Source organism: Pogona vitticeps, chromosome 2, assembly GCF_051106095.1.
Source record: "Pogona vitticeps strain Pit_001003342236 chromosome 2, PviZW2.1, whole genome shotgun sequence".
Classification (NCBI taxonomy): domain Eukaryota; kingdom Metazoa; phylum Chordata; class Lepidosauria; order Squamata; family Agamidae; genus Pogona; species Pogona vitticeps.
In genome coordinates, this window is record NC_135784.1 from 294,677,136 (window position 1) to 294,700,494 (window position 23,359).

The window sequence follows — 23,359 nt, forward strand, 5'->3', positions numbered from 1 at the left end:
AAATCATCATCAACAACAGCTGGACAGGAATGGAGCCAAAACTTATGCAGAAGGAGGAATGTGTTGTTGTTTTTTAAATGTGCAACGTACATTGACTGAAGAGTCATGATAAATGTCTAGGCTGATTCTGCTTCAGGTTCTGACAAATTCAACCTTGCAAGGGAATCAGCATAATGTGTTCCAATCTGCTCTTGGAACTTTCTCTTGTGTCAGTCTTATTGAAGGACAGAAACCACTGAGTTCTCCAGCAAAAGCTCCACTAGTGAGATCTTGCAGGTTTCCCCTGCAAACCTTCCCTTCTGTTGCAAGCTTCCCACCTTGGGATACTGCTGTGCATAGGAACTGGCAGCATGTCTTATGATCTGGCCATACTATTAATCAGAAGGAGGTAACTGCCTCAGGGAGTAAGATATAGTGGCAGCCACCCACAGCCATTTCACCTGTACCTTCAGTCATTCCCTTTTATTTGATAACCAAGTTCAATGCAACACACAGCTGGTCTTGAGCCCCCTAACAGAGCCTGCTGCCCTTTCTTGTTAGTCCAGTTCGCTTGCAGCTAATGGGATACATACCACTTGTGTTTTGCCTCAGGCAACAGCCTGTCTTGTGTCAGTTCTGGACAGCAGATCAATTCTGCCTCTGCATTTTGAAAAAAGGTTCAGCTAGAGCCCTGTTTAGTTACATGCTTGCATCTGTAGAGTTCTGAAGTTCTGAAATATTGAGATATTTCAGGATCTTTGTGGATTCAACTTGAGGGAGAAAGGAGCGGGCACTGCAACAAACTTTTGAAAAATATAAATTCATTTCTTCAGAAGCAATCCCTGCAGAAAAGTTAATTGCCTGGCTGCTGACTGTAGTAGATACACTGCAGATGACTAAGGTGCAAAAATATATCACTATCTCACAGTTTAGAAACAGGTATGAACAAGAGTAGGAGGTACTTGTCAATGGATAAAATTTCTTCTCTGCTCAAGGGCACGATACAAAGAAAATTGTGACTTTTTGTTGTTTATGGTACTCAGTACATTCTCATACATTATATTTTGCTCTGCATAATAGGATAATATTCTCCATCATTCTATTTTTGTTGCTTTTCGTGTTTACTCTTTTTTCTTTCTGCTTGGCTTGAATTTTCTTTAGGCCTTTCTGTTTTCCCCTTTTGACAAAAATAAAAGAATAAGCTAAAAGCTAATATGTATTGTGTGTGTATATATATATTGAAAGATATGAACTTTATTTGAAGTCATACTCCATTGCAACCTGAAAATGCATAGCGTTTCCCATTCATCTTAGCCAACTGATTGATTTTTAATGGATAGTTCATTTATTTTTTTAAATCATAAATTGAAACATGTTTTCAACAGAGAAAATAAATATCTGCCAAACAGCATTTTCCTCTATGATCAAACTAGACAATGCAATACAAGAAGCAGGTCTTCCTTAAGTTATCATCATCTTAGGACCTCAGAGCTGGAAGAGACCCTATAGATCATTGAGTCCAACCCCTGTCAGGGAGGCATAGTGGGGAATTGAACTCCCAACTCTTGGCTCAGCAACCAGATACTTGAACCACTGAGCTATCCAGTAGTTCTTCTGCAAGATGATTGATTGTTCGTCAAGCAAGAGCTTTCGCTCAGTTCTAAATCTTGCTTTGCAATTAGCTTAGTTTTGTGGTTGGGTACTACAAGGTAAACATGGGCTTAGCTTCTAAGTCTAATTTCCTACGTTCATGTCTCTGAGAAAATAACACTCAGGGGTAAATATGAGCTATCACCTTTTAGCATGTGTCCTTAGCATCTCGTTTAGTTTCATTAATTGAATTTCTGGTGAGTGTCGATTCCTACAGAGGTGAAGAGAGACTAGTCGCAGAGTGGGTGGGGGATGTTATGAAAGCATTGCCAAAAGAAATGGTTTTCTGTCATAGCTGATGAACCAGCCATTCCGGAATCTTTTTTTCCCAAATGAGGGAAATGGCCTGGAGACCATTCTAACCCATCTGTCACTATTTTTATTCCCGAGTATAGTGATTCAGCGTTGCTCCATATGTTGTACAGTACTCTGCTGCTGTTTTGTATCTTGTGGGCAACTTTGCCCATAGGCCTTTTCCTAACTGGTTTCCTAAAGAACATTCAGGTTTCATTGAGATGGTTGCATTTCATATGCTTGCCTTAAATATATGTCCAGAGACTCAAAAAATTACTTTTTGGGCCCAGAATAACCTAAGCAGCATGGCTACTAATATAATGTCCAAGCTCCTGTTTGTTTTGAATTGACTGTGCCCTTGTTACAGGCGACTTATTCAGTATTTTCTTTCCCTAAAGCATTCATGGATGGCTTTTCTACAAAGCCATGCTAAAATGGTTGTACTTGAAGCTGTTATTTTGTTTTCTGGCATAGTATTTACAGCTATAGAAGCATTTCATGAAGCAGATTGGAATAATCATTAAATTTATTGCTTCGCCTTAGGAAGTCATGCCCCATTGATATTTTAATAGGAATTTTGTTAGTTGTACGCAATTTCAATATAATACTTCAAGTGGTTGCCTTTCACATATACGGCCCCCCACGTGTACATAAATATTTTTCTACTGAGGCTCAAGTCCAAGCATCAGAAGAAGTGGGCTGCACCCCATGGAAGCTTACATCAAATAATACTCGAGAGACTTTAAGGAGCTACAGGATTCTTTGTTGGTTTCGCAGCACTAGCGGCTGCTCTTTTAAGAAGTAAAAGCGAGCCATTATTTTCTAGCAGCCCTGTTCTCTTTAAAGACAGACGGTGGAGATTTATTTGGGACCAACCATGTGTAGTAGATGTATATCAGTGATTTTCCCTGAAAGAAAGTAGATGTATATTTGTGGTTTTCCTTCTAAGGATGCTTCAAACCATACTATGCATTTTTTGAGGTTTCAATAGAAAGTTTAGGTTTCAAGCAGACACTTTGTGTGGTTTCACAAGAGAATCTGAACAATCCGGGACAAAACAATGGAATATTTATTTTGGACAAATGGAAATAAAGTCAGTCAAATAAACACATCCATTCTAACTAGTATAGTGAGGGAACGACTAAGCCAAATTATCCCAGCCTGGATCAAACTAAATGGGGTTGCTTTGAGGTGCAGCATGTTACTTGCTGTAATTCTTATCTCCTCATTCAAGAATCAGGTGGTTCAGGGGCAGGAAACTACACTGTACCTAAAGCATTATTTATAATTTTTTATTATTTAGCCCTTCTTCCTTTTAAAGGGAAAGATTTTTTTAAAAAAGAACCTACATGACCTCTCTTGTCTCTCCCTCTGTGGAGGGGCTAGGAAAATTGCAAATCTTGTTAAATTTAGCTGTAACTGGCATAGCGCTGAATTAGCTTGCTGAACAAATAAATCAGCACGAGCCTATAAGGATTATTTAAAACTCATCTTCCAGGTCCTCTTCTGTCTTCCCCTCTGGGAGAGAGGGGAGCAGGAAGAAGTTACTGGGCACACAGGGTGTCGCTTATCTTTCCCAGGATTTCTGCTGTTATAATTGTGTATTATTCATTTATTTCCACAAGTGTTCAGGAAATTATTTAGGACACCATAGTCAAGAAATGAGCAAAGCTTTCAGGTGGACCAATTTACACTGACGATGGGTAGTATTTTAATCTCCTTCACGGACTGCTGCCTTGTTGAGGCGAAGGGGCTTGAGTAATTCAGAGATGCTATGGGCTATGCCATGCAGGGACACCCAAGATGGACAGGTCATAGTGCAGAGTTCTGACTAAATGCGATCCAGCTGGAGCAGGAACTGGCAAGCCACTCCAGTATTTTTGACAAGAAAACTCCATGGATAGAAACAAAAGGCTAAAAGATCTGATGATGGAAGATGAGCCCCTCAAGTCAGAAGGCGCCCAACATGCTACTGAGGAAGAGTGGAGGACAATACAATACTTGGTAAGCTACGTAGATGTGGTTAAACAGGAGGTGGCAAGAATAAACATTGACATCCTGGGTTTCAGTGAACTAAAATGGACGGGAATGGGCTAATTCAATTCAGACGATTATCATATCTACTACTGTGGGCAAGAATCCCATAGAAGAGAGGCAGTAGCCCTCATAGTCAACAGTTAGAACTGGATGTGGAACAACTGATTGGTTCAAAATTGGGAAAGGAGTATGACAAGGCTGTATATTGTCCCCCTGTTTATTTAACATATGCAGAATACATCATGCGAAAGGCTGGACTGGAGGAATCCCAAACTGGAATTAAGATTGCCGGAAGAAATATCAACAACTTCAGATATGCAGATGATACCACTCTGATGGCAGAAAGTGAGGAGGAATTAAGGAGTCTCTTAATGAGGGTGAAAGAGGAGAGCATACAAATGGTCTGCAGCTCAACATAAAAAAAACCCTAAGATCATGGCCACCGGACTCATCATCTCCTGGCAAATAGAAGGGGAAGATATGGAGGCAGTGACAGACTTCATTTTCTTGGGCTTCATGATCACTGCAGATGGTGACAGCAGCCATGGAATTAAAAGACACCTGCTTCTTGGGAGGAAAGCGATGACAAACCTCAACAGCATCTTAAAAAGCAGAGACATCACCCTGCCGACAAATGTCTGCATAGTAAAAGCTATGGTTTTTCCAATAGCAATGTATGGAAGTGAGAGATGGACCATAAGAAGGCTGACCGCCGAAGAATTGATGCTTTTGAATTGTGCTGCTGGAGGAGGCTCTTGAGAGTCTCCTGGACTGTAAGGAGAACAAACCTATCAATTCTAAGGGAAATCAACCCTGAGTGCTCACTCATGAGAAAGGAAGTCTCCCTGGAAAAGAACCTGATATTGGGGAAGTGTGAAGGCAAGAGGAGAAGGGGACGACAGAGGATGAGATGGTTGGCAGTGTCATTGAAGCTACCAACATGAATTTGACCAAAATCCAGGAGGCAGTGGAAGACAAGAGGGCCTGGCGTGCTCTGGTCCATGGGGTCATGAAGAGTCAGACATGACTTAACGATTAAACAACAACACAGTATTTTAATGTTTCATTATTTTAAAAACCCATTGCATGAAGTAAATCAACAGTTTGCTAAGTGGGCTAAAGGTAAAGGTTCCCCTTGACATTTAGTCTAGTCATGTCCGACCCGAGGGCGTGGTGCTCATCCCCATCTCCAAGCCATAGAGCCAACGTTTCTCTGAATACAGTTTCTGTGGTCACATGGCCAGCGTGACTAGACATGGAACGCCGTTATCTTCCCACCATGGTGGTACCTATTTATCTGCTCGCATTTGCATGCTTTCGAACTGCTAGGTTGGCAGGAGCTGTGACAAACGACGAGAGCTCACTCCGTCGCGTGGATTCGATTTTATGACTGCTGCTCTTCTGACCTTGCAGCACAGAGGCTTCTGCAGTTTAGACAGGAGGGCCTGGCATGCTCTGGTCCATGGGGTCACAAAGAGTTGATCATGACTTAACAAGTAAGCAACAACAATGCCAAATATAGCTTGTTAGAAGCTGTAATGCTGTGCATGGTTTTGGCTGCCTCAGAGGTCTGGTTAGGTTCGATCCCTCTAATCACTCATGCCAGAACTCAACCAAAACTGAGCAATCTTACCACCATCAAAAATCAGCAGCCCCCGATACTTATCCAGAAAGCTATGTGTGAGCTTGGACAGGTGTTGGGATCAAAAGTATGACACTCAAACACTGACCTCAGAGTACATAAAACTTTGCAATACTTTTTGTTAGTTTCAATTGTGGTGGTCTGTCATAACTGACATTTATATCTAAAAGAGTTAATTCCAATGTGAAAGCAGATAAATTTCCAATCATATCAAAGTTCAACTGGGTATCAGAGTATAAACCATGGCTTCACTCATGGTAAAGTATTCTAGATATCCACATTTTATTCATTCCACTTTTTGCAAGCAGAAAAATTGTTCAGGCAACACCAACTTGCCTGTTTCATCATCTTTATTCATATGCATTGCCTCTATGCATAAAAATCCAAGATTTATTGAAAGTATGTATTTTTTTTTACAGGCACATTTCAGTTTTATAGAAATTAATCTTATTGTAGTGAAAAAGTTGTAGATGCAAATACTTTGCATTTCAAATCATTTAAAAGACAGTCTTACAGCTATGGAAAGAAATTGTACACACAAATGTTCAAAAACATATGACATTTAAACATATGTTGCAGACAAACATTTAAGTCACATTTTAACCCAAAAATGCAAGAGCATAAAAGTGTATAATAAAAATACCAAAAGAGTCTTAAATTACATTTTAAAAAATCAGAGGCTTATAGCCTTAAAAGGCACAATATAAAGCAGAGAATACATCTCTTAAAATATCTCTTAAAAATAATCTATACAAGTAGAAAAATATTAGTTAGCCTATGCTGTATAAGCATATTCAGGCACACAAGAAAAATGCTGTAAGTGCTCCTTCAGCCATCTGCAAATTGTTCTTATCTGTTCTGAGGTGGTAGTGCTATATGGCTACATGTTACCTGATGGTTTCTGAGCTTCCAATGCTCCTTGTCTGTATTGTTGGTATCTGGTATGTCTTTTGTTCCTCTCTATTTATATTACTCTCATTTGTATACATTTCACTTCAACTGTCAACAATCAAGTTCTACTGATAGAGCAAACTGCTGCCCTATCAAATATGCCATTTGAAATTTCTATGGGAATTTATATGCTAATCGAGCAAACTGCTGATAGTGTGGGAACTGCTTTGGGAGCAAAGTGCCAGGGGAGCAAATTGCTGGTAAACAAATTTGGTGAGGTACCAATTTTCTATACTCGAATTTTAGTACTCTAGGGGTTTCATGGTCTAAGAGGGTTTTTTCCAGTGTTTTGATTTTCTTATCATTTGTTTACATGTCCACTCTCAGCTGTTAGCTTGCTAAGAGAGATATATTTTTTTTGCAAGGCAGTGCTGTTTTACATTGACTTTGCTTTTCTTGTGGTGGCTTGAATGGAGAGTTAGCGGAGTATGTTGTCATAGTGACTTTTATTATACTGCTGTTCCAACTTCATATTGTACACTTTCAGGGTTGCATTTTTGCACTCTCCTTCATTATCTTTGCCTTCTTTACATACACATTTTAAACCTTGACAAAGGGGCAACATGGCCTGGGATTGCCCAAATGTCAAATGGTTGTGGGGAAAAGGAACAAACCAGCCTGTCCCCAAAATGGACCAAACCGCAGGCTAACCCTACCTGATCACACCATCTGATAAATATGTATAAGAAACAGCACCATTCTATAATGTTTATGAACAGAGCGTAGAAATATTTTAGCTACTGCTAGAAAACAACGGGGAAATATTTTTCATTTTCACCCCAGTAGGTGAAATAAAGTACTCTTGTTTATTTATTTTTGAATCCGTTTCCTTATTAGAAGAAGCAAAAAAAAAAAAAAATCTGTCTTCACCAGATGGCTATTTTTACTTTATACGCAATAATTCTCAGATGGCCAGGTGTCTGTGTAAAATAAGCTTTAGAATTCCTGCAATTTGTGCCTATTAAGAGTTGGCCCTTCATCACACCATTTCAATTCAGCTCTGTTTTATACGAAAACCATGTGGGGAGGCCATTATGACATTTGATCTGAGAACACTGACTCACTGAGCGAGATGTTAAAATGATTTCCATTCTGGAAAGCTTCCCGCAGTGGGCTAAGAGACTCAGCTGAAAATTGTGCTCTAATAGCGGGTGGCTGTGAGGAAAAGGGGCAGCAGTCTAGGATTAGAAGTTCTGGCAAACTACAAACCTTCCTAGGTTTAACATTTAGCATTTGGCAAATGATTGCAGAAGTAAAGCCAAAGGCTGCAGTCCTCAGACCACTTGCTACATTTGTAGGTTGGTGAGTGAGTTGGAATTTAATTTTTAAAAAACTTTTTAAAGTAATTGTATTTTAAACATGCTTTTGGTTTAATTCTTATTTATTTATTTATTTATTTATTTATTTATTTATTTATTTATTTATTTATTTATTTATTTATTTATTTATACCCTACCCATCTAGACACATGTCTACTCTGGGTGGCTAACAATAAAAATAGAATAAAATTATTTTATAAAATAAAGAGCAACAATAATAATATCGCTCAAGATGGGGAAAAATAAAAAATAATCAAGTGATGACAGGAGGGAAAGCCTGCCTAAAGAGCCAGGTCTTCAGTTCGCTCTTAAAAACATCCACCGAGGGAGCCAGACAGATCTCTGAAGGGAGACTGTTCCAAAGGCGAGAGACCACTGCCGAAAAGGTCCAGTTTCTTGTTCTTTCTCTCCGGGCCTCCCTCAGCATTAGGCCCCTCAGCCGCCCTTCCTGGCTAGAATGAGTGATTCGGGTAGATCTAGGTAGGAGGAGCCATTCCGGTGGATATCGAGGTCCTAAACCATTTATTATTTATTTATTTATTTATTCAATTTATATGCCGCCCACACTACCCAGAGGTCTCTGGGCGGCTTACAATAATTAAAATTCAATACAGTAAAAGATAAAATAATTAAAATACAATTAAAATACAATTAAAATTGTCATCAGACCCACAGCTAATATTATTTCAATTTAGGGCTTTATATGTCATCATTAACACTTTGAAATCAATGCTGAAATGAACGGGCATCCAATGCAAAGCAGCCAGAGAGGGGGAAATATGCTGATATTTTCTCATCCCACTAAGAAGTCTGGCCGCTGCATTCTGCACCATTTGAAGCTTCTGCATCAGTCTCAAAGGTAGCCCCACGCAGAGTGCATTGCAGTAGTCTAATCTGGAGATTACAAGCGCTTGGACCAAAGTGGTGAGCACCCCAACATCAAGATAGGGACACAGCTGGGCAGTCTGCCACAGATGGAATTAGGTGGAGAGAACCACTGACACCACCTGGGTTTTCATGGTGAGTGCCAGATTCAGATGGACCCCCAAGCTGCGAACCTCACTCTTTGTGGTGAAAGTCATTCCCCCCAAAAAGAGGGAGTTTCCCAAATCACCAATGGAGGAGGCACCCACCCTCAGGACCTCTGTCTTTTCCGGGTTCAGCCTCAGTCGATTCTCCTGCATCCATTGCAGTACAGCCTCCAGGCAGCACTGAAGGGATGGAATGCCATCCACTGTGGTTGGAGAAAAGGAGATGTAGAGCTGGGTGTCATCTGCATACTGATGGCAGAAAAACCCACATCCCCTGATGACCCACCCAGCGGTCTCATGTGGATATTAAACAGCATTGGGGAAATAATCGAGACCTGTGGAACCCCACAATTGAGGCTCCATGGGGCTGAAACACTTTCCCCAAGCTGTACTCTCTGAGGATGGTTCTCCAAGAAGGGTTGAAGCCAGGCAAGCGCCAGACCACCGATCCCCACCTCGGAGATCCTCCCCAGGAGGATACCATGGTTGACAGTATCGAAGGCGGCTGAGATATCGAGGAGGACCAACAAAGACATTTTGCCCCTGTCAGCCTCCCTCAGCAGGTCATCAAACAGGGTGACCAATGCCGTTTCTGTACCATGGCGTGGCCTGAAGCCTGACTGGAATTAATCCAGGGCATTGGTTTCATCCAAAAGAGCCTGGAACTGGTCAGTCACTACCCTCTCTACCATTTTGCTAAGGAAAGAAACATTGGCGACAGGCCTATAAGTGCCAAGGTTTCTTCCTTATGGTCCTAATGAGTGTCTCCTTGAGGGCAAGGGGAACCTTGCCCACATGGAGAGACCCATTAATTATTGCTGTAGCCCATTCAGTTGTTGTAGCCCTGGCTGCTTTGATTAGCCAGGCCAGGCCAGGGTCAAGGGAGGAGATGGTGGCACGACAGCGGTCAAGAGCTTGGTCCACCATATCTGGCATCACAGGCTAAAAGGGATCAACTCTCACTGGGCAAGGTGGAGCACTGGACATCTGCTTGATCTACTGTGTTCAAAAAAGGAGAGAGCTCCCAGAGGATGGCCTCCACTTTAGATTTTAAAAATGCTGCAAATTGGTCAGGTGAAATGCTAGTAGGAGGCCCATCATTTAGGACAGTGATGGCGAACCTATGGCACGCGTGCCACAGCTGGCACACAGAGCCCTCTCTGTGGGCACATGAGCCATAAGTCGCCATAGAGAAATACTTACCCGTCCTCCGATCCCGGATTTTGGCACTCCCCTCTGCTAGTGCAGTGGTCCAGCGGAGGAATGCAATGGCGACCATTACCGCTCTAGCCCAATGGGGGATTGGAGGATAAGTAATTATCTATTTGTTAATACTGCCCGTGGGGGTGGGGGGGAAAACAAGCATTTAACCCTTGCAGTACAGGAGCAGTATTTTCTAAACTAAAACTTCAGCATTTTAATTGCAGTATTGGCACTTTGAAATAAATAAGTTGATTTTGTGTTGCAGTTTGGGAACTTGGCTCAAAAAGGTTCACCATCCCTGCACTAGGTGCTCAGAGGCAGTCACTGCCTTCAAGCAGCAGATTTTGCAGTACCAGTGTATTTTTTCCATCTATCCATGACATGGATCCACATGAATTTTAATGTACGCTCATCTCCAAATCATTGCCCATCTCCATTTCCTCGGTTGTGGCACTGGTGTGAGAGGTTGGACAGGAAGCTTATTCAAAGTGGCATATTTTCTCCCCACTTGTACTCTGCAAGTCCATGGAGTGCTCATGGTGTTGATGATGATGAGGCTTGCCAGGTCTCAGAGAATGAGCTGCTATGCCAGGAAATGGCTGGGCTCCCCTGAATCCCCAGGCCAGGCAAACAAATGTGAGTAGCAGTGGTGGAAGGGAAGGAGCGAGTCTCGTTTATTTTTATAGGGTGGCCATAGTGTTTGGGTGCCCAACTCCATCCCTCTCCGAATGGCACCAGGGCTCGCTGGCTTCATCTGTCCAATACGAGACATAATATACTTGCTTGGGAGCTCAGACAGGGAACCCACAATGCCTAGCTCATTCCCTTACACACGCATGTAGAAATATTATGTTCCTAACAAGGCCCCACACCATGTCTTCACAAAGACCCACTCCAGGCATTGAGCCCCAGATATAATGAGGGGATGGGGAAGATAATCCTGTGACAGCCCCTGACAAACAAGACAGCACTTCAAAACCATTCCGGAAAATTCTTTTATTGGTTTTGGAAAAAAAAGGCTAAACGGGTATTCTCAGCAGACAGAAGGGCCTGGTTCAGGTCCAGAAGGATGCCTGCCTTCTGGTCCCTCGCATCCCTCTGGGGAAGAGGACGCTTCAGGCCCTGCAAGAGAAAGAGAAAGAGAAAAACAACTAAGGGTGAGCTCGCCCACTGCCGTCAACCGGCTTCAACCCAGGCGTATCCACCGACCAATGTTCTGGCAACTTCATCCCGAAGTTCCGCCTGCCAACATCCACTGGCTTCGACCAGGAATATCCACCCGTTTGTCTCTTCCACTCCGCTTCAGAAGCCAGCCTCCGCCAGCTCCTGAATGCTTGGGTCACACACACACCCTGGCAACATCCCCACAGAACGCCAGCCAGCCCCTTCTCTCTCTCTCTCACACACACACACACACACACACACACACACACACACACCAGCCACCCCACCTTCACTCCACCAGCCATTCACGCACACGCCAGGTTTCCATCCATCGACATCCACCAAGCTTCCACCAGCTGGTTTCAGGAGGCTAACGTCCCCCGGCTTCATCTGCCAACCTCTGCTGGCCTCTGCTTTGCGGCCTCAGCCAGCTTCCGCAGGGAGTCCACTGGCTTCCTTCCGGTCCATCGCTGACATCAGCCAGCTCCAAGCCACGCATCTCTGCCAGCCTCGAGCTGTTAACTCGCAAGCCCAGTTAGCAAGTTCATCTGCTTTCTCAAGAGAACTTGCCTTGGGCAGAAGGGCTGAAGGGCAGCTCTCTCTGCCGGACTGCCCTCTGGCCACTGGCCTCCCTTCTGGTCTCCCGCCCTGCCCAGCAAGCCCCTTTTATCTCCAGCAGAGAGGTGGGGTTCTGTGAGGTCACAAAGACCCAGGAGAGTGGGGCTGGGTTCCCAAGGCGACAGCAGCAGCACCCTCGGGATTGGCTGAGTCCTGAAGATGATGTCAACAGTCCCTCTGATCCTGTGATTCATCCACAAAAGCTTGCATTTTGCATGTTTTTTTTAAATTTGTGGCCTGTTAATGTATCCCCTGTGACCAATAACTCTGATTGTTAAATCTCCCCATATTAGCCTTCTGACAGGATTCTAGGTTGGTGCTCCAAAAAGTTATCTTCCAGCATTTGCACCAAAAGGAACTTTCCTAAGCCCTGAGCTGGGTGGGGGGGAATGAAAGCAATAAATGAATAAGGATGGGCACAGTCACACAATGAAGCCTTTGACCCTTTTTAAAAACTTTTTTGTGGACATTTCTTTTCTTGCCCTTGCCATGAAAAAGATATTATAAGGAGCCTGTTAAGAAAACAACCTAAGTGTTTGAAACACATACAAGTATTTTAACACCATCCCTGCACTATCAAAGACGCAGCTGTGTTTCAAAGACTCTCCCAGCCTTTGGAACTCCCTCCCACTGGAAGGCAGATTTGCCCCACCAGTAAGTATTTATTTGTTAATACCGCCCAACGGGGGGGGGGGGGGGGAGAGAGAGAGAGACAAACATTTAACCCTTGCAGTGCAGGAGCAGTTGTTTTTTCTAAAATAAAACCTCAGCATCCAGGTTTTAATTGCAGTATTGAGCACTCGGGCTCAAAAAGGTTCACCATCACTGACTTAGACCAATTCCGGATAGATTGCGAACTATATGGAAAAGTTCCGCCTGCTGATTTGAAGCTTTGCGTATCCGGACAGCGAAGTGAGCTCGACTAGCAGCCCCCACCTTAGTAAGATAGTGGTTAGTTGCGATCCTGACAGCTTTCCTATTATAATCCATCGGGTTCCATCTCCAGTTGCACTCTGGCCTCCTGTTTGCTTCATAGCTCACAGCTCCTGGTTAAACCAGCGCGCTGGCTGAGCTCTGTGATGGAGAGGACGTTTAGGAGTGATTGTGTCAACAGCTCTGGTGGCGGCATCAAGCCAGCCATCAACCAGAGGCTTCACAGGAGCGCCAGTCAGATCAACCGGAATCCCTCTCATGGAATCCTGGAATCGTACAGGATCCAGTAGCCTTCGAGGGAGGACCATTAAAATAAGACCATTAAAATGCAGAGCAAAGACCTATTTTATACATGCATTTTAATAGATGTACCCTGCTTTGGTTCCTTTATTGGAAGAAAGGTGGGATATCCAGTAAATAAATCATTTATTGCCAAGAACAGGGTCTCCCTGCCCCCTTCCCACTCCAGGTTACGATTTTACTTATTAGCCAAGTTTTACCTGAATTCCCATCCCTTTCCTCAATCAGCTGGCCAAGATGCAGGTCTTTCCCACAACTCTTGTCTGTCCCACCTCTGTGACATCGCAGAAACCCATCCCAGGCATATGACAAGGATCTTCCTCTTAAGAGGAGTACTTCTTAATGTGTTTCTGCCAGTGTTAGGGCTGGATATTCAGAAGTTTTTTTAATAATGGATTTGCATTTGCAGGGTTCCATTCTTACACCCTTACATGCCCATGGACCACGCCCCAGAAATGCATCCCATTGCAGTAAGTATAGTTATTTCCCCTTTGACTTATGCCAGGGGGAGAAAAGTCATTTAAAAAAGAAAGAATGGTCTCTTTACCCCATCTATTTTAGTGACCCTTCATGGGTTAGGAAGTAGCAATTTTTCTGTCACTACCCACCCACGCCATGAGTGATGTATTTCATAGAAAATGACTAACAGAGCCCATAATTGAGCTGTTCTCCTTTCACTGGACTCATATGCTAGAAATTACAGAAAGTGAGGCGGGAGGTGATTACAACAGACATATTAGCTGTTTCTTTCTGATGAGCAAAAGGGAAACAGGGTTGTAGGAGGAGTGAACACTATCCAATGCTGGAATATTTAATTGCCTCTTTATAGTTACCTTGTAGTGCTCATTTCACAAAACAGGAGGGAAGAAAAGATGGGAGAAAAACTCAGTGCTGATTGGTTGTTCTGGGTTTTTCGGGCTCTTTGGCCGTGTTCTGAAGAACAACCTTCAGAACACAGCCAAAGAGCCCGAAAAACCCAGAACAACCATTAGATCCCGGCGGTGAAAGCCTTCGTGAATATACAGTGCTGATTCCTCTGTAGATTTTCCTAGACTTCTTCCCCTGCTTCTTTCTTTCATAATATATGTGCTTGGGCAGTGATTCCCAACCTGTTTCCAGTCACATCCCCTTTTAATAATAGCCAGATAATCTGTGATGCGCACACTCTGCCATGTTTGCATAAAAAGGCATTTTTAATGGGGTAAAAATCAACCATTCTCAGTAATTAGAGGCTTCTTTCTTCCTCAAAAGGCCCATTTCTCATACATACACAAACATGCTAAATACAATATCCTGCTCTGAAAGTCCAAGGAAGAAGTTGGTTAAAACACATACAGTGGGGTCTTGACTTGAGAACTTAATCCGTATTGGAAGGCGGTTCTCAAGTCAAAAAGTTCTCAGGTCAAATCTGCATTTCCCATAGGAATGCATTGAAAACCATTTGATCCGTATCTGCTCTTTTCCGTCCATAGAAACTAATGGGAAGCTGCTATTCTGCCTTCGACCACTAGAGGGGGATATTTTGTTTCATTTTTTCTTAGGTCAAGAAAGGTTCAGGGAAGGCAGGGAAAATACAGTCCAGGCAGGACAGTACCAGGCAGTCAGAAGACTGTCTCCCAATCCACTCTCTAAACGCTGGGAGGAGTGAGGAAGCAGACAAGCACCCTTTTCACTGGCCAACAGTTAACTGAAAGTTCAAATTTTGCACTTTCCCTGCCTCTCACGTGGTTTTTTTTCAGTAATTAACTCAAATCTAAGTATGTAAGTCAAGTCAATATTTTCCTATGAGAGTGGTTCTTAAGTCAAAATGTTTTTAACTCGAGCCGATCTTAAGTCAAGACCCCACTGTATAAGGCAACCCATGACCCTCCAGAAAATAATTTATGAGCCACTTGGGGGTTATGATCCCCAAGTTAGGAAATACTGCCCTTGAGACTGTGATTCTACACAACCATGCAGATATAACCTTTCAGAAAGAGGTAGAAGTCAGATGCTCTGGCATAAAATACACATGTATCTTCCTGGTGCCATCCTGAAGCCATTTTCTAAATGATGGAACTGTAAAACAGTAGGCTTTTGCTGCCCATATGTCTACAGTTTTCCTGACAGTCTATTGATATTCCATACTGATTTAATAAACAAAAATGTTCACCTCCGTAGCTTTCTCTACTGCTATATCTGTGTGCCGTGAAAAAATAAGATGAGCTGTACCTCTTGAAATTCCCTTTTCAACACAATTATTAAAAGTGCAAGATTACCATCCTTTTTTTTTACACCTGACCACCCTTCATTGAGTATACTTGTCAATTTAAAATATGGCCTGTTTGATTAGAAACATCCATTTTGTGCCTTGAAGGAGTTTGAAACTTTGATGATAGGGAGCTTTGTCAAAAAGGACATTATATTGATCATTGCATTTAGACAAGGATTGATATAGAGGTAAGTGGCTGGGTAGATAAGAAAAGGACAGAGCTGTTTCACCTTTAATGGGTACATAAGGATCTCATTCATGCCCAACCATTAAAAGTTGAATACCTTCTTTTATATTTAGCTATCTGGGATGATGAAACATCTGATTAAATTTTAAAAATTAGATTGGAGGTGGGATGAGCATTAGCAGCATAACTGCTTTAGCGCTAGAACAGAGCGTTAATGCTCCCATGCTCTTTCTGGTTCTCTTTCTTGTTATCAAAGCTGGAGAGAACTTTCCTGGGCATTAGATACATCTCGGTCTTCTAGGGCTGGCCAAGGTATTTGGTAGCCTGAAATTGAGCTGTAAATCTACTCACTCAACCTGCACTGGCAGTATATTTTTAAACCAAGGCTGGCACCTGAAGCAAAATAATCACACAAGCACCCGTCCTTCACGTACGGCAGGAAAAATACAACTACAGACAACAGTTTCATGGCATTCTACATCTGTGGTACATCTGTCTTTATTTTTCATCCTCTTTGAAATTGGTTGGCTACTGTGACTTGCAGCCCCATCCACTCAGATTGCTTCGTCCTCCCATCTTTTGGCATCATCTCCTACGAGGACATGCTCTCTGCAAAGACGAATGGAGGCCGAATGTGAGTCAGAGGCACAAGATGTTTTTTCAAAGCTGTATTTCAGGTCCAATGGTATGTATGTTTACCCAGAGATAAGTCCTACTGTTTACTCCCAACATGTAACTATAACATACACTTGCAAGTCACTCACATCAAACTTTGCATGCCATGTTAACGGCATAACCTGACCTAATTTTTCCGCTGTGAAGTAAGCAAAGAGGGGCTAATCTAGTTTACGCCCACCATGCATGTTCTTTTACCAAATCCTCTCCTGTCACCTGAGGGCAAAGAGAGGGGGAGAGAATGAAATACTCCAAAGTAAACATACATGGAATCAGGCTGTTTGTTAACAGTGAGGTCTGAGAAATGTAAGCCTCTTAACTCTACATAAATGATTGGCGGAAATTATTGGCAATGTTTATCACGAGCCTCTTGAGTTCTAGAGATGCGAGAATGTTGCCTCCATGCTTCAGCAAATGAAGGGGAGGCAGAAAGAAAAAGAAACTACAGTAATTGCCATTTCCATCCTTTTGAAAAAAAAAACATTTAAAACACAGAAAAAGGGTCCACTCAGATGGACAAGCTGGGTTGTGCTGAAACAGCTGGGTGCTGTTCTAACTCCTATGAACAAATCGGTTCAAAAGTGGAGAAATGTTGGGAAAAGGCTGTGATTCAGGATTCATTTAAGAAAGAGCTAGAAAGATAGGAGCTGCTGCTCCCCTGGAAGATAATAAGGCCCTTACCACCTTGGTTTAGGCAGTAGAAATGCAATGTTTCCTCACCTTCCTATCTTGTATTTAGCTTGCTTTGTTCTCTAATGGGTCATTGGCAGGTAAAAATTGGCTTAATTTGCATGTCTGCTTGCCAAGGCATTTATTTCTGTTGTAAGGGAGACAATAAGTGAACTGAAGTAAATATTTCTTCCACTTTTTATGTCTGGGTTGAGTCTGAAAACCTGGCTATTGGCAGAATAGCTACGTCCTTAACTGATGAAAGAACCCTGTTTTTCATAACATGCTTTTCCTCACATCCATATCTTCCCTTTAGCTTGCTTTGTTCTGTGATAGGCCACTGGACTTAATTTGCAAGTCTGATGGCCAAGGCATGTGTTTCTGAGGAAATTGTGTTGCAAGAGGAAAAATGGGCTAGCACAGGCAATATACATTCCCTGTTATATCTAGTTTGACCCCGGTTGAACAAACTGGGCTATTTGCAGGACAGGTCAAGTTAGTTTAACATTTTAAGACAAATTAAACAGAAGTACAATGCATTTCATTCAAGTACAGGACACTGAACAGGTGAATGGTGTAGCTACAGCGTGTGCTCTCCAGGTGCTCACTATGGATGGGCAACATGAAGGCCTCTGATTTCTTTCCTGGTTCTTTCTCTTTAAATCACAGGTGGAATGGACAGCTCTTTAAACAGAAGATATCTCCAAAAGGAGGCCTTTCTTCTGGTCATCTTTAAATGGCTGCCTGTAAAAAAAAATTCCTTTGGTGATATGCCCTGGAGCAGGGCATGGATGGCTAGCTGGAAACTTAAATAGGAGACTTCAGTACTTCAAGATATAGTTACAGCTTACAAGCCCTACTTATTAGGTGAAAATCCCAATACAACACTTGATTGCCTAGCAGAGTTTGACAAACTGTAGGGGATCAGCTGCAGTACCCAGTCAGCAGAAGGAAAAGCCTATAGTGAAAAACATAAATCAAGCAGGGCTATTTTCATATACTTTTGTGCATAACATCCTTTTTGCTTATCTTACATTTATTTAACTTTTTTCAAGGGTTATGGTATGAAACATTTGATGTTGCAGAGTTGACCTTTGAGTTTGTTAAGCAACCTGGCTATAACAAGTTGCCATGAGCATCTTAACATGCTTATACTTCGGGATTTGTTCATTCTGCAACTTCCTTAACAAAAAGTGGCTGAGACGTGATAGATCTTCCTTAAGCATGCTGTAGATGCACAACAAACAGTTCCTATTACAAAATGTAGTAGTAATAGGTTATGTTGAGATATTACATATAAAATTTGTGTGTGTTTTAGATGAATCTTTGGAATTGTTGGGCTGGATTTAAGAATTATGTGAGTTTGCAGCTGAAAGCAGTCCATAGCGTGTCCATAGCTTGGGATTTGGTGCAGATGTTTCTGCAGAAAGAGCTTCTACTGCAGGCAAGGAAGTGCAAGAAAGTCGGCTGCCTAAAGCAAAGACAAAATGGTTCCCCCACACCTGCTTGGATGGTCAGACAAATCTTATTTTGAAACTGTTGGCCAGATAGTGTAACCCTGACTGTAGCAAGAAAACTTAGGTGACTAGTACAGACATGTACTAGTACAGCTTGTTTCACTGCTACATACTCCTCAACTCAACAGCATCAGCAAGCGGGATCTCAAGGCCTTAGGAATGGACCTCAACAGATGGGAAACCTTGACATCTGACCGTTCAGCCTGGAGGCAGGCGGTGCATCATGGCCTCTCCCAATTTGAAGAGGCCCTTGTCCAGCAGGCCGAGGCAAAGAGGCAGTCCCGGAAGCAGCCAAATCAGGGAGCTGGACAGGGGACAGATTGTATCTTTCTTCAGTGTGGAAGGGATTGTCACTCTCGAATTGGCCTTTTCAGCCACACTAGACGCTGTTCTAAGTCCTCCATACAGAGCACATTACCATAGTGAAGGATGCCTAAGAAATGATGTCTGAGAGACCATTGTTGATACCTAGATAAAATTGTGACAAATGAGATGGTGCAAGTGAGACCTGGGGGAAAAAGATGGTACAAATGGGAGTTCTGGCAGCCAAACCATTTATGTATGTAGGTTAATGGAGGAGAAAAAGCCTATTGTTCCCATGGAGTAGATTTATTGGGCCTTGTAGGTGGTGCATTCTTACTTCTCTAAATTGATCTGCTCTGTTTTTGGGTTAGTGTTAAGGTGCTAGGCTCACCTACATCAGTTTATTTGCATTGCTTTGCACAAATTTCTACTTTGTAATTATGACTGAAGTTGCCATTTTATGTTAAAATGGTTCAGATTGTGTAAAATATTTATACTACATTCTAAGAACTTACAGACTGGATGATTGATTGATGTTTTAGAATCTGCCTGCATATAAGTTGATTCTAATCTGTATCAAGTAGTTGACACTCTTATTATTGAGTTATCCACTTGACATTCATGGTTATTTATAGCCATTCTTGTTATGTGGTTTAAAATACTGTATGAATTGCTGTTCATTTAATGTGTTCTGAGCCACTCTGAGCACACTCTTATGGGTCAAGTGGCATAATAAATTAAACAGATTGTGGTGATTGCTATGTATTTTCTGATGGAACAGACCTACCAAAGTTTCTACCTTAGCTTGAAATATACAGTAGCTTCCTTTTTGGTTTACATTGGGAATGGAACTTTTATTATTATTATTTTTGTGGGTGTCCGACAGTTCTAGTCTAGAATTGATGAGAAGGCACTCCAACTTGTGAAAAGTCATATATAAAAGTCAGATAAATATAGGCTTTCTTCTTAAATGTTCCATGTTTGCATAAAGTACCACTTGCAACCAGCTGGTGTCTCTTCCTCATGGGAAAGAGGAATGTCTCAGTTGCTTTCCACAGCTGTCCCTTCACAAAAATTACAATCAATGCTCTTTGCCTCCTGTTTCAGAGACTTTGAACTTTTTCAAACAGCAAGAGCTTCGAAGGGAGAAGTGGGAAAGGAATCGTGGTGTGGCCAAACCAGTCTCCCGACGCTCTGTCAGCAAGGAACGATGGGTGGAGACCCTGGTGGTTGCTGACAGCAAGATGATTGAATACCATGGAAGCGAGAATGTGGAATCCTATATCCTCACTATCATAAACATGGTACAGCACACGTTTCGATTTCCCCAATAAGTTTAAAGTCTACAACCTGGTGGATCCAGAGCAGGCTTATAACTCAAGGACAGTGTGTCCTGAATGCAGAAAGTGCTTGATTGAGGCACAAACATCTCTAGTCAAAAGCTCTCAGGTAGCAAGTTGGGGCCACACAGTACACTACAGATAGCCCATCATCTATAAACTGAAATGTGTTAGTGCTTCAGGGATCTGATTCAGGCTTTGTGTTGAGCAATCATACTTGCAGACAAAGTCTGTGTTTTTGCCTAGAAGGGCAGTCACAAAACAAAGCAAACTAATTTGAAAACTACAGGACGTGGGGAAAGCTCCTTCTGTGACAATGAGATGTTTTCAGAAATTGCAGATTTTCCTCTTGTAATGATGGATTATCTTTAATATAGAATTTAGCCCTGAGATATATTTATTTCCTGGTGGAGAACCATTGTTGTCAAGTCCTGCCATTCTCAGGCTTTTTTGGCTACAGTCATAAGCACAATATGAAAAACAAAATAGGCCAAATCAGGATTGTATAAATTGAATAATGAGCTTATAAAGAGGAACCTTATAAAGGACTCCCTCAAATGTGCCAGGGCCCCTCAGAGCCTTAGTGCTTGCTTATCATTAATGACTGATGGTCTGAGAGGGACTTTTAGATGGATTGCTATGCTCTGTGGTTTTAAATGTGTTTAGTATTGATTTTACTTACTTCTTTTGAAAAAATACTTGTATAATTTCTTTGTAATATTTGTATACTTCACTGTTTTTAGCATTTGAATATTGTCTTTGTAAAGACAATAAGCTTCCTTGGGTCCTTTTTAAGGAGAAAGGTGGGATAAAAATACATATTACTGGATTTATCACGTTTCTGTCACTTACAATAGGTCTTTAGGGTTCTGTGTCCAAAACTATTCACCCCATACTCTCTCTCTCTCTCTCTCTCTCTGTCTCTGTCTCTCTCTCTCTCTCTCTCTCTCTCTCTGTGTGTGTGTGTGTGTGTAGAGGCAATGGAATTGAACAGCATTATGCATCATGTTGATGTCTACAGGACAATGGGAAAAACCATTAAATGGCAGTTTAGGGCCTGCTTCAGCGGTAGATATCCCAATCTGATATAATACTGACTACTCTCAGAGTCTCATGTTATACAGTGTGAAGTGGACTCACTAGTGGACTCTCATGAGCAGCACATTGTATACATGCCTCATTTGTCTAAATAGATTAGGTGGTGTAGACAGCTCCATCTACAGTCATGTGAATGGTGCCCAGACTACTTTGAGAGGAAGGAAGGTAATAGCCTGTAGCAATTAATCTGTCTTCACTGCTATTATGAATGCTAGAAAATACGCCATCATTCATGCTTAGCACTTGCAAAGTACTTCTTATTATAAAGAAAATATATAAACCAGATTGAATTCTGAAGTGTACCCTGGGACATTTCTAGACATAAAGCATAGATTAGTCTGTTGGCAGAGTTTTCTTGACAAACGCTTGCCTGAATTCTGCCATTGAGACAGAGAAGAGTAGCAGAAATATTTCTTCATACAACTGCACTGCCCTCTACAGCCATTCATTTGACAGTGATTTTAAAAGACAGCACGAATTCTGAGAAACTATGCGTAACTGAAGTGCCAAAGCTAACATGGAACTTCTGAAATTAGCAACCAATAAAATACTACTTTACTGCATAGTATCTGTTCTCAGACTTGTTCGTCTTTCTTTGGACTTCTTTGTATCCAATATTACTAGACAGAGTCTTCCCTAATATGGTGCCCAGATAAAGCATGGGACTACAACTTCCATAATTCTCAGATTGCATGGCCACAGTGAAAGCCTAGCTGGTTGGGGTGATGGGAATTGTCCTGAAAACCTGGAGGACATCAGATTGGGGGAGACAGACTTAGCATGTACCCTCAGCTCCTGAAATGCGTATGTCAGACCATACCATATCTGACTCAAGTGATACCCACATGGAATCAGAGGGGCTTTTCTCTCATAGATATACTCTGTGCCAAAGCACCTATGAGAACAGAACAAAGATCTTGATCCACAAGCACATCGACAGGACTGGGCTTCATTACAAGAAGCACATCTGTTCCACTTCACGACAGCACATCAGGTTATGATTAGCTTTGAAAGGGGAATTACATCATAGAAACATTGGTACTGGAAAATTCTTCACCCCAAGGATTCCTAAAGAAAGATGTAAGGCTCTCGATGTGGTGAGCAGAGCAATTATCTTCTCAAAGGCCCTCCACCAAAAATATATTTTTACCCAAGATAGTTGTTTGGTGCCTTATTCCCTGCTTCAGCTAGTGTTTCGAGGCTAAAACCAGTTGTTAGTCCTAGTGTAGCTGTATTGAATCAATGGACCTTTAGTAAGTCAATACATATGTAAGTCTTATTGATTCTACTTTAGTTGGGACTCAGTTGGGTTTAGTCCTTAGTCCTTATCCTCAACAACCAACTGAAGTCTAAATGCATGTCATTGCAATTCATTCATATACATTCCCTTCACCACTTCCATGCCTCCTCTCTCTTAATAGCTGGTTGTCATTCCTCTTTCTATTCCTTGGTTACCTCCTTCCCCATCACTAAATTTAGATGGTTGAACCCCTGGGGGCAAGAACACACTTTATGTGTATGTTACCCTGTATGGTGCTCAATACTTAACTATAGGAATCATCATCATAGTTTGAATCAGCCGCAGAAGAGGAATCTATTATATTTCCTGTTGTCTGTCTGTGTTCTCAGGTGGCAGGCTTGTTTCACGACCCGAGCATCGGCAACGCAATCCATATTGTGCTGGTTCGTCTGATTCTTCTTGAGGAAGAGGAGGTAAGATCCTGCTGTCGTTTTAATATATTCATTGCACAGCATAAGGAAGACATGTTTTATTAGATTTTAGAGAGTGATGAAGGAAAGTGGATGGAAGAGGATTTAAGCTTGCAGTCTAGGAAAATGTTGTTGAAAGTATCCTGCTTTACTTTCCTGACAGGAAAGTTTTAGGTTCTGTGTTCAGATACCTGAAGAAGTTTTAAAGGTCATATTTTCTTCCTAGGGTTTCAGTATGAGGATACCATTTGATTCCAAAATTAGCATTCAGTGTTTAGCATTGCTATCGTTATTTGGACCTTTCACTGACCTGTGCCTTGAATGTTCTACCTGAACCATAAATTTCTCTCCTCTGCTCAGGAATGGTTCCAGTAGAGTGGCCAAATGAATGTGAAGCTAAAACTCATGTGAGCATGTGTTATTGTTCCCTGAACCAGAATATAACTTAATCTACAGCTGTCCAGTTGCAACATTGTGGACTGAACTGA

The 23,359-nt window shown here is 42.0% G+C and overlaps 1 protein-coding gene across 1 annotated transcript in view; it reads left to right on the plus strand.

The window, feature by feature from the left end:
• ADAMTS12 (ADAM metallopeptidase with thrombospondin type 1 motif 12) overlaps nucleotides 1-23,359 on the plus strand; it is a 184,402-nt gene that overhangs the window by 85,612 nt on the left and 75,431 nt on the right. The window contains exons 4-5 of the mRNA XM_072992863.2: nucleotides 19,831-20,027; nucleotides 22,791-22,874. Of these exons, the coding sequence (XP_072848964.2) occupies nucleotides 19,831-20,027; nucleotides 22,791-22,874 (281 nt within the window). The remainder of the gene's footprint in view (nucleotides 1-19,830; nucleotides 20,028-22,790; nucleotides 22,875-23,359) is intronic.